The sequence below is a fragment of the Marmota marmota genome, unplaced genomic scaffold (assembly GCF_001458135.2).
Source record: "Marmota marmota marmota unplaced genomic scaffold, marMar, whole genome shotgun sequence".
Taxonomy (NCBI): Eukaryota; Metazoa; Chordata; class Mammalia; order Rodentia; family Sciuridae; genus Marmota; species Marmota marmota.
The window spans coordinates 8,015,211-8,027,785 of NW_025999960.1; the positions used below are offsets into that span (position 1 = coordinate 8,015,211).

At 33.2% G+C, this 12,575-nt stretch overlaps 1 protein-coding gene across 9 annotated transcripts in view; it reads left to right on the top strand.

Annotated features, from left to right (window-relative positions):
* Nucleotides 1–12,575, top strand: part of Cntn1 (contactin 1) — a 333,868-nt gene that overhangs the window by 260,055 nt on the left and 61,238 nt on the right. For all 9 annotated transcript variants that reach the window (XM_048802545.1, XM_048802548.1, XM_048802543.1 and 6 more), the window contains 2 exons: nt 7,714–7,872; nt 12,080–12,229. In XM_048802545.1, coding sequence (XP_048658502.1) covers nt 7,714–7,872; nt 12,080–12,229 — 309 coding nt within the window. The remainder of the gene's footprint in view (nt 1–7,713; nt 7,873–12,079; nt 12,230–12,575) is intronic.

Genomic DNA, 12,575 nt, shown 5'->3' on the forward strand with positions numbered 1-12,575 from the left:
AAAAAAAAAAAAAAAAAATGCCTAGTGAACTAACCCAGTACCTCATATACTGGCCAAGTGAAAGTTTTGTGTTTTCCTGTCTTGTTTTTCTTTGAAACTATAAGTCTCAGAAGTTAGCTCATTACCTGAAAAAATTTATGAAGAACTGGTGAAGTATAACAGGAGTATTGCCACTGAATGGACTATTTGATTTATTTGAGCAGGTAGTGAACAATGTTGCTGTCCAATCCACCAATGCATCACCTTAATTAGGACATAAAATAAGAGGAGCAATGCTCCAGCAGCCTTTCCTATCTAGTGCCATCCATAGTCTTTGGTAGGAAAGAGGAAAATGAGCAATAACCACAGAAAAGTGACCACGTCCCTGAAGGGACTAGGAACAATTACTGGGATTCAGAAGTAAACACAGACAGTATGTGTAGGAAAACACCATCTCTGTAGCAAGATTTATGGGAAGATAGCTAAGCCACTAACAATGCGCATTTATGATGAATTTTATTAACTGTAGCCATCAGCTTTCTTTTTGAGAGGAAGGTTGAGATATTTATTTGAAGGACTTGGGCAGATGTGGAAGGATTAAAATGGAAGTATATAACTATTTCTGGGACTACTTAAATTTCATTATTTGAAAATACTTTCCTTCTTTAGTTAAAGAAACATATTTAAAATTCTTGTTTCTTCACAATAATATTTTTGTTCTTTATAGACAGTTTTATATTTAGATATGAGATAGTTTTCAGGCCTCTCATTTAGTAACTCTAGCAACTCCATCTGTGGTTTGAAGAATGCTCTGGAAAGCCCTGAGGGATATAGATATTTCCATCATTACATATAGTTTTATTTTAAAAATAATTTATTAGTCATCTTAAAAGAATAAATGTCTCTGATTCAAGATCTTACTTTCATCTTTTATATTTTGTAAACTCAGCTGGCATCACAGAAAGAACTGTCTTAGAATTTGAACTAAAAGTCTAGACCAATTTGCATTTTAATAAGTTATGTAAAATCATGTTGAGGATTTTGAAGTATCTGTAAACATCACCATGGAGACATGTGTCTGAGTCATTATTGTGGGCATCTTCCTACATAGTCCATATCTGAATTTATACCACAAAGGCCAGCTAGGAATATAGTTTGAGAATGAAAGAGGAGAAGTTAGATTAGAAACCACATGACAAGGAGGATGGGAACAGGAAAGGGAGAACATTCTTATTTAAACAAACTATACTGATATCAAGTAGGAAAAGTATAAAGATTCATTGGCCTTCTTCTTGCCTCAATCTCTTTCTAATTAGAATCTAAGTTCACTTTTATTAATGTCAGATGTTAAGAAAACTAGTAAGCTTCTATTACATGGTAGATATATTTAATACTTAGCTTTCTCCTAGTACAGTTTCAAACATCAACAAGACCACACAACACTGATTTGCATTGATAATAAATGCATTTATAATGGGCATTAATATGCATCTTAAAGTAGAGCCACTGCTTTCACTAATTTTCAGGTCAAGAGCAGTAATAAGCTGGGAATTTAATTTTAGGTAAAGAAGACCTGCCTTAACATAACTGATGTTCTTTATCTCCCAGCAACTTTCGTTTTAAGATTATCTTATTTTAAAAAGGAATAATATCAGTTCTCAAATTTTTTTGTTTACTGATCATCTTCAAACTTTTCATTGAAATTTGTCATTTTGGTAAAAATAAACAATGAATCCTGGGATATTTTATGTGTTGCTTTGTTTCTACTCCTTGCTGGGGAAGAAAATGACAACAAAATGTCATTCTTGTTAAACACACCAGTTTGAGATCAGCAATGTTTATATTGAAATAGTGTGCTGTGTCCAGAGGTGTCCCAAATGGACTGGTGGTTGTGAAAGCACATTTCTAACAGTAGCTGTTAAGGAAGCCAAGTGTAGTTGTTGAATAGGGAGAGAGCGTGTTTGGGTTCCTGCTAGGTAGTCACTGACTTCAGTGATAGCTGAAGGGCATGGCATATATTCTCCAAGGTCTGAGTTTCAAGTCATCTGTCCCATGTGATTTATTAAAAAATGAGTTTCAAATATTGATTGAAAAAATCTGGTCAGCTTATTTTTAATATGTGAATCATTTGGAAAATTTATTTGTCCTGCTATCTTTCCTAAAATGTTTGAAATCTTCTCATTTAATGTTATGACACAATTGACAAATAATTTGTTTTTCTGCTCATTTTAAAAATTATTTTAAATATAAATGGGAACTGAGTGAAAATCAAAAAGGTCTTTTTTCCTAAAACATTAATTTTCAGAAAAGATTAACAAATATCTGTATGATTGTCAAGAAAGGCTGGGGATGAATTGATTAAGAATTTATAGATAGGTGATATGATGACCTATGTATTTGAGTTAGCAAATAAGATAACGATTTTAAAAGCTATAACCAATGTGCTGTAGTTTATGTCATTTTTTTCCAAGATATACACTTGTGCCCAAGAAATTTATATTCTCCTCTATAAGAAAGTAACCAATGGAAAGTTATCAAGACCATTTTAAAATGTGATATCAATAATGCTATTTCTAAATTGTTGCTTTTAGCATAGTTGTTGAGAAGTTGGTCTCAAGGCAAATTGATTGAGTACAAATTCTTAACTTTGCCATTTATTAGTAGGATGACCATGGTCATTTGATTTAATCTGTCCCTGACTATGTTTCCTCATCTATAAAATAGGAAAAATAATAGCATAGGATTGGATATTAGTATGAACTATAAAAGTTTTGGCAGTGACTTAGCTGTAATAAGTATTCAACGAAAAATATGATTTTTATGAACATATACTGTACAAACTTCTTTTTGTGATTTTCTGAAAATTTTGTTATATAAATTTTATGTTGTCATGGGTTTATTACTTACTTAAATAATATGGACAAATCCAAGAGAACAATAGAGTAAAACTGTTGGCATTAAGATAGTTCTTTAGAAATTTTTTGCAGACTGACACATTTGAGCTACATGATCTGAATTTGCAAATGGACATTTTCTTACCTGGGGCATGTTACAACAGGCCTTGCCTGTCTCCTGTTCTGACTCTGCACTTGCTATTGACCGGCTATGATTCTGACAGTAATCTTTCTAGACATAGCATCCTTCTATGAAACAGATATTGGCTTAAACAAGATCTAAAGTGTATGTGATTTACATAAAATATTGAACTATCTCTGTTATCTGCTGAAAGTCAATGATTTAATAGTAAAAATATTGAGAACCATGAAAAATTTAGGGAAAGAAAATACAGATGTGGCAAATGAGACTGTCCATTTAACTGCAGATGATAGGGAATCATTCTGGAAGTTTCCAAAGTCCTTCACTAAGTAAGAAGGTGACAGAAATGAACCTCAGTAATTATTTGTGAATTCCTTTAAGCTAATTTTGAAGGGCACATTATGTAAAAATAGAACACTAACAAGGATTTTGGTAGACCATTATTTATCTCCCATAAGGGTGGTTTTACTGAGCATTCCTAATGAACACTCTCGGAGAGGGATCTTTGCAGCTAAAGAAAGAATACATGGGTGAAATACAAACATAGTAAGACATGGGTAAAGACAATAGAAAAGGAAGACTATTCATAGTGTTAGCCTCCAGCTGAGAAGAGAAAAAAGGCAAGACAGACAGTGATCTAACACCATGATTCTGAATGGGAAAAGATGCAAACAACCAATATGGAATGGCATCTGTGTTATTACTTATATCAAAGTGGAACTCAGTCAGTGGAATAGGCCTAACACAATTAGAGGTGTCCACTCATGGTTACATCTGGCAAGTACTGGTAAGAATCAGGAAACAAAAATAGCAGCACTGCTATAGGGATATGATTATGAGCTTAAAAAAATGCATTTCAGAAACTCCAAGGCATGGGGTGGGAGACATATTAGAAAGACAGGGATGAAAATAAAACTATACTCATAAGAGCACAGAAGCAAAAAGTATGACTTAAATAATTTTCTATTATCTCCTTCAAATCTTTTTCTTTTTTAAAAATTTTTTTTCTGGTTATAGATGGACAGCATGCCTTTATTTTATTTGTCTCATTTTTATGTGGTATTAAGATCAAATCCCTCACACATGCTAGGCAAGTGCTCTGCCACAGAGCTACAGCCCCAGCCCCTCCTTTTCTTTTTCTACTCATTTCCTTCTCTAACTCCCCAAGTATTTAATTAATGATGGTGAGAAGAATTGATGAAATGACTTTTCCTGGGCTAGTCAGAAGAGTATTCCAGTCTTCCGCCTCCACACCTCAAATCTTTAATAATTAAAATAAAAGAAAGAAAAAAATGAAAAACTAAAATAATTTATCATATAATGTATCTAGACACTTAAAATAGAGTCAAATTGCAGAGGTCCTTTTCATCAGATCAATTTCTCTATTTTATGATAATTTAACTTTGGGATAAATAATGTTCCTGTGATTCATTTGCACGTGACCAAGGACAACCTAAGAAGCTCTAAAGGGGTATAGGAGGATAATAATAAAAGAGCTGTGTGTAGCAGTCCATTTTTGCTGGATTCAATTCTTAAGTATTTATTGAGGGTACAGATTGAAGGGGGTTCAAGAAAAAGGAATTCACAGGGTCAGAATTAAGTATTGCGTTGTGTTTTTTTTTTTTTTCATTGACAAAAGAATCAGAAAAGTTGTGAACTCTTAAATAACTTCCCTTGTACTGAGGAACAAGTAGTTCCTTATTTTATTTTCTGCCATAGCACTTTTCTCTCCATTCTGAAAAAAACTAAGCAAGTAACATCAGCCTCCACTGCTTGAAAACCTTCCCTCTGCAAGCCACCCTGTGCTGGCCTATCTCTATGGTAACACTGTTCTATTTTTGCTACATCCTGATTACTTAGTATGTACTGGAGTGTCTTCACATTCTGAACTTTTCCTCACCTCTATAAAATTGACCAGAAAACATTTTACTTTCTGAGGTTTCTACTTTTTCTCAGTGGCAAGTGATAAATGAGTGATGTAGTAAACAGATCCCTCACAATGATTAACCCATACTAATAATCACCACTGCCAGATAGCTAAGACACTTGGACGGCTTTTTTAGAGACAATGACAATAATACTGTTACTAGCTGAAGTTTACTGAGGGCTTCTATAGACCAGGCCTACGACTAGATACTTTAAGGATGTCACTTTAATCCTAACAACAATATCATCAATATGTATTACTTTTGTTTTATAAATGAGAAAACGAGAGCTTAGTAAATTTAAGTAACATGATCAAGATAAATCAGGGCATAGAATTTAAAGCCAAGTCCATTTTAACTCTAAAATTCCTTTTTTTTAATAGTATGGTTTTTTTTCTCCATTATTTTCTGGGAAAAATTTGTAGGCAATTGCTAGATGGAAAATTTTACTTTACATCAGTTGAAACCTTACCAAGTAATATTGTCACACCAGGGTGTTAAGTGTTAAGGATGCTAAGCAAACTGACCCTTTGCATTTGTCATCTAAATTCCTTCCTTGTGATGGCACAGTTATTTCAACACAAGTTTGAGAATACAAATTATAATTTAGACAGTCATTATGGTTATGGAACTGTCAGAAGGTCAATTGTGATAAGTTATTTTTATATAGTTACCAAATATTCATGAAAAATTCACTGTAGACCAAACATATATCAGAGAAAAAAATAACAAATATAGTGTTTTACTCAAGAATTCTGCTCTTTAGTGAATGGAAAACTGAAAAAGTTATGCATGCAATATCCCATTAAATATACCAAAAAATGCAGCTCTAATCTGATCTTTGTGAAATATTAGTCATTTGAAACTCCAAGAATTCAGAGAATAACAGCAAGGAAATGATTTATAGTTTAGTGGTTAAAGACTAACCTATGGCAATTTTGCCTTAAATTCCCTTTAACATTTTCTGAATACCTTTACACACAGAAAAGTTTTTGAATGCACATATTATAGAAGTTTATCTTTGTTTTAAAGTCTTCTTAAAACATATTTTCTCTCTAATTTTTAAGTTTTTAATACTCTGAAATTTTCTTCTTAGTAACTAACTTGGGATGATGCTTTATGTGAAATAATGAACTTCTTGATTTTGAGCAATAATGTATACTGTATTTCAGTGTGATTTTTTCACATAAAAATGGAATGTGTTTCCTCAATATAAAATGTGCTCTATTATTTATGTATCTGTTTTCAATTATTTAACATTAAGAAGTGTAAATACAATATTACAGATGACAAATTTATATAAGTAAAATTACCTATATTATATTCAAATGTGATATATTTCCAAATAATAAAATTTACTACCATCCATAGGGTGTGTCATGTGTTGCTTTACATTGGTGATGATATGTTCATTGATCTACAAATGCTTTTCTTCCTTCGGGCAACCATAAAAAAATTGGTGAAGGTTTGGGTTTTGCCCACATTTCCACAGAGACCAAACCCATATGTAAAGAAAAAGCAATCTAGGCTAAGCAACTCATCTGATATAAAACTATGAAGGCATTAATTTCAGCTAAAAGATAAATATAGATCTCTTCTTTAGTACTGCATTATTTGAAAATGAAGGTGTTACTTAATTATCAATTGTTATATTCAACATGCCTAATTCAGTTGGACATAAACTCCTTTGTAGTTCAAAGGAAAAAAAAAGTGATGACATTTTCTGAAATATCTGTAGTAGGAACTGTCTATTAACCAAGAGGCTTCTTTAACAGTGTAAGCAACAGATACCATTTTATCATTTTAAATTCTTTTTCTCCCCCATTTAAAAAAATTCATGATGCAAAATATAAGTACTTTGTATGTAATTATCATGGCATTTATTACTTTCTATTATAGTTATTTGCTTGCTGGTCCATTTCACCCTCTTCAAGACAAAGAGCTGCTCAAAACCCAAAAGTTTGTCTTGTGTATCTTTTCCTCTCTACTACTTAGCATAGTGCTCTCAATTCAAAGAATAAGTAAATAACATTGTTACTCTGTTGTGAAGCATCTATGAAAACATATTTTTGTGTTCTATAATAACAAGTCCTAAGACTTTCACTTATGCAATGTGATGTTTTCAGAATATTCCTGTATATCTATGAGTTGATGATTATTTTCCATATTTTATATAAGTAGAAACATTTCTTTTATTATTATTTATTATTATAACATTAAATATTATTACTCAATATGTAAAATTACTTGCAGAAATTTTCACTCTGAGTAAAATATATCACCTATATTATCATTAGGAGTAATGTTATAGCATTTAGGGTAGGGTTATAAGAAAATATTTGTTCCATATTGGGGAGAGAGAAAAAAAAACAGTTGACCAAGTGTCCTCATACCTGGATTAACTTGTGCTGCCATATATGATTCATCCGTTCAGCAAAAATTCATTGGATGTCACGGTCTTCTAATCTGTAGTAGGTCTTCTTAATGCCAATTGCATTTTATCTGTTGAAGATTATTATATGTATACTCAATAATAATGCTGTTTTGATGAATGTATTATCTTATTCCTTAAAAAGTGACATGAAATATTTTAGTGAACACCACAAATGATATTTTATTATTCCTCCTTATGGTTTATATTTAAAAGAAGGCAACAACACTTGATTATACTCTATACTTGTTTAGGTTAATTGCAAGGAGGATGTTTTCGTATTCTAATATGTGATCAGTCCTCTAGTTGGAATTCAGTAATTCATTACTCATTTCATTCCAGGTCCCCCAGGCCCTCCAGGTGGTCTTCGAATAGAGGATATTAGAGCCACCTCTGTTGCCCTCACTTGGAGCCGCGGCTCAGACAATCACAGTCCCATCTCCAAATACACTATCCAGACCAGGACCATTCTTTCAGATGACTGGAAAGATGCTAAGACTGGTGAGTTGTATTTGTCTGATCAGTTATTACATGTTTCAGTGTGACTTTTTCAATAAAATCCTGTAGGTTTTCAAATTTCATGATGTATGTTGAAATACTTTTTTTCTTAAAACACTTTTTGTTTTAGCATACTAGTTTTTTAAAGCATGTCCAAATCTGCAGTGGTAAAGCAACAAGGACATCCTGGTTTCCTTCTTTGAACTACAGTGAGGCTAAGATTCATTGGGAAAAAAAAAAAAGAATCATTATAGAGCTTTGTTTTGGCAAGTGTCATTTATGACTCATTTTATCTCATTATTTAGGAACTATGGTTCTTCATTTTTTTAAAACAGCTGCATTAATCATAAATATTATATTAAGCATTCAAGTCTTACTCGCTATAGTCATTTACTTCCTGAAAATGATCCTGCCTGGTTTGAATTTCCTCAGGGAAAGATTTTAAGGTTTGGTTTCTTTCAAACCTTTTTTCTTTTCTTATATTAAGATTTTCTAAAAGTTGATAAGGAAAAGTTTATTACATGGATACTTTTGCTTACCTATAACTATTACCATTGCCATTTATCATTACTAACCTAGAATATCACACATCACTTTATTTTCTCCTATAACATTAAAGAAGGTAGAAGATATTTTTGTAAAATAGCAAGGAAGAATAGTAGAAATATCTGCTCATTTGTCACCAGAGGAAAAAGAAATAAGCCAAGAATAGAAAATAAGATGCTTCTTCCTTTTAAAAACTGAAAAATAATCAATCCTGTGTTTCAAATATACTCTCAATTTAGCTTTATCCTGACATAGTTTTGCACAGTAAGGTGTTTTAACTTAGATTTATTTCATATTGAATATATTGCTTTCTTTCAAGGAAAATTAGTCAAATAGAAACTTAAATCTGTTTCAAGGATTTAGGATATATCTTAGTGACAAGTAATTTTCCACATAGATGTATAAAGTTCCAATGAATTAGAAACAGGTGAAATATTCCCATTACACTGTGCTTATCATTATCAGGACTCACTCAGGCAACTTTCAAAAGTTTAGAATACAGGGGATTATGTTGGCTGGAGTTATTCTTGATGAAATCTGTTTTTAGTCCTTAAGTGATTCTAGTCATTTCTGAGGTGGTTTAAAGCTGCAATCAGTGTGGTATGATGGCCAAACACCACAAGCATGGTTTTCAGGCAACTACTGAGAATTATTGGCCTTAGGAGACTCACAAGACTTGCTTCTGTTTTCCTCAAAAACCAGTCAAAGTCTTTGAGTCTTCTGGCCTCAAGGTATTTATAAATAGATCTATGGGTTAGTGATCATGGTGGTTGCTAAAATCAAAACACCTAAAAGAATCTCACTAAGTACAAAGGTAAGAAGTATCGTTTCCTTCTCCACTTTTTTTTTTTTTTTTTTTTTGGCTTAAAATGTATACTCAAAACTAAAACCAAGATTTAGAAGCCTATCCAGTTAATGCATAAGGCATTTTAGTTTTTTTCTAAAACAAGCAATTTTTAAGTCACTAGCAATTCTGGTAGAGCATATCCTTAATTTATAGGTTTCAAACTCTTTTCTTAATCTTTCAATAGGCACATTCTGGAAATTCCTCTTCTTGATAACCACTTTCTGTTCTCCTTTGAGAAGATTGTTGGCATCTCTGAGCCAAGGGCTTCCCATTGTGTCCACCTTCTCAAAGCCTACTTATTTTCCTTCCTTTCTTCCTTTCTGTTATTCAAATCAAAGGCCCAGGTCCTTACTTGGAATCCAAATCCTCCTGCAAAATGACCCCAGTTGACTCTTTCTACTTAATCTCCCACCATTCTTTGAAATAATCTCTATGATCAAGTATGAATTTCTTGTCTTTGACTATATCCCTGATTTTTTGTGTGATTTGGGGGTATTTTCATAGTGGATTCTCACATCTGCCTGAAATCAGTCTACTGGTTGCAGTCTGCACTGTGTATCCAGCTAGTTCTTCCTGTTCTCATCCAGCAGATACTTGCTCCTGCCTGTTGACTACTCAGCTTCTTGGAAAAGTCCCAGGGTAGCCTTGGCCATCAGGAGAACACCACATCCTTGCCAAGATGGGCCACTTGAATGCTTCCAACATTTCCACTCTCCAGGTGTTTAAGCAATGCCAAGGTTTTGCAGTATAGGCAGGAGGGGATTGGATCAGTCTTTATTAATAATTTCAAGTCTTTCATAATAATTTTTTCTTAAGCCCCCAAATTCACAAACTCACAAACTGACAAATAGTTCCATCAGCTTCTTCCTTTAAGCCTCTGCATTAGTTTCCTATGGATGGGATAACAAATTTCTACCAACTTTGCAGCTTAAGACAACAAAAATTACTCTCTCATAGTTCTGGAGGCCAGATGTACAGAATCAAAGTTTTGGCTGGGCTGCGCCCTTTCCAAAGGCCCCAGGGAACAATTTATTCCCTGTCTCTTTGGTTTCTGATGGCTCCAAGTGTTTCTTGCCATATGACTGCATCACTTCAATACTTATGGTCGTACTGCCTTCAGCTGTTTATGAGTTTTTCCTCTGTGTCTCTTATAAGGACACTCATCATTATATTGGGGCCCATTCAGATAACCCAGGATGATCTTATCCAACAATATCCTTTACTTAATTACAGCCTTAACTTAAACTGAAAAGGGTTTGCCAATACCTTCTTTCCAGTAAGGTAACATGCACAGGTTCAGGTAATTGAGATTTAGACAGGGGACTTATCTTTTTTTTTTTTTTTTTTTTGGTGAGGGGTACGATGTAAACTACTATAGCCTCATAGTGTCTTTTTCCATAGGGGGCTCAAGACCACTGAAATGCATCCAGTGAGGATGAAGGACTGCCCAGCTCAGGGTCATAACAACTCATTATATTCCCCCTTTACTCCATGAAGGGCCCTTTGCAATCCAGAATTTCACTTTTCCTCTTCTAATTACCTAAAAAGAAAAGTGCCTAAGTATATCAAATAAAACAAACAGATTCTGATGATATGCAAGGGAAGAGTGGAACAGAAATAAAGTAGAAATAAAGAAGCAGAACAAAAACAAGAGGGAAAGCCAAATTTTTAATCAGAATGTCAAAAATTTATGTCAAGTCTATGGGCTGGGGTTGTGGCTCAGTGGTAGAGCACTTGCCTAGCATGTGTGAGGCACTAGGTTCAATTCTCAGCACCACAAATAAATAAATAAAATAAAGTTATTTAAAAATTCTTTAAAAAATTATGTCAAGTCTATAGGACAAATCTATAACAAAATAAGAGAATAAATAGCAAAGCTATCAGCAGAGTGAGAAATGAAACAGTCTGAGCTATAAAAGAATTTTTCTAAAAGTAAAACTGAACACCAGGATGCTTTGCATTTATTATGGTAATGGGTACAACATCTTAAGAAGCTTGCATATTCATAGTTTGCATTGCAGACTAAAAATTCCCTAAATATTAACATAATGAATCACAAGACAAGCCAAAAGAAAAAAAAATTTCCAAATAGGTAGTGTATAGGCATTTGCATGCACATGTATATGTAAGTTAATTATGAAAATCCTGTAGAAATATTTTTAGAGAGCTTAAAGTAAGGCATAGACCTGTCTTGGTTGTATATCTTATCATATCTCAATTAAATAAGCAAGCTAAGGTCATATCCTACCCATAATTTATAATTGCCTGTTAGTATTTAGTAACATGAATTCTGAGTACTTTACTAGTATAATATTTATTATCACTGCTCCAGATGATCTAAGTACACAACTGTAACACCAACAACAAAAAAAAAGGGTCATAATCATTATCCTTTTTCACCCTATTAGTAAATCTTTTGCTATGTGTAGACTACCCCTGTGGCAGTGCATAAGCTTTTTGTGCTAGTTTTACCTTTGCCTCTGGAAATCTTTCTAGGTTTTACCTCCAAAACACTGCTTCTTGTTCCTCAAGCTGTAGTTCCTGGACCAGCAGCATCAGCATGACCTAGGAGCTCCTTAGAAATACAGAATTCGGTGCCCTACCTCAAACTTCTTATGTTGCATGTCTTTTTTTAGTTCATTATTTATAATAACTTCTTCTCTTACTTACTTGAACTTCATATTCCTAGTTATCATTTTTATTTTAATTCCACATAATATGTACATTCTCTTCAAAAAAATGAAATGAAAATGAAAAGTGATACAAATAACAACTTAGGCAACTAATAATCTCCATTTTAATATTTATTTTATTTAGATCCCCCAATTATTGAAGGAAATATGGAGGCAGCAAGAGCAGTGGACCTAATCCCATGGATGGAGTATGAATTTCGTGTGGTAGCTACTAACACGTTGGGTATAGGAGAGCCCAGTTTACCCTCCAACAGGATTAAAACAGATGGCGCAGGTATGTACAAGAAACTAAATTCCAAAAGGTTTATAAATGTGGTCTCAGTCTAATAAGTAGAGGAAAGTATTTGGAAATAAATAATGCTCTAAGGTAAGTGATTCATCTAAAGTGTATGTGTGTATGTATTTCACACATGTGAGTATTCTATATCAAGGCGGCCAAAACCCCAAAACAGGAAATATTAAGTTTTGAATATTGTTGCATAATTAATGTAAGGAAAGAAGTAAATGGAAACCACTGCACAGTCTACCAGACACTATCTTAATGAAGTTGGCATTTAGAAGATAGACTGTAATGTACATTCTGAATCTTAACCAGGCAGATTCTGGATTAAACAGGTTCC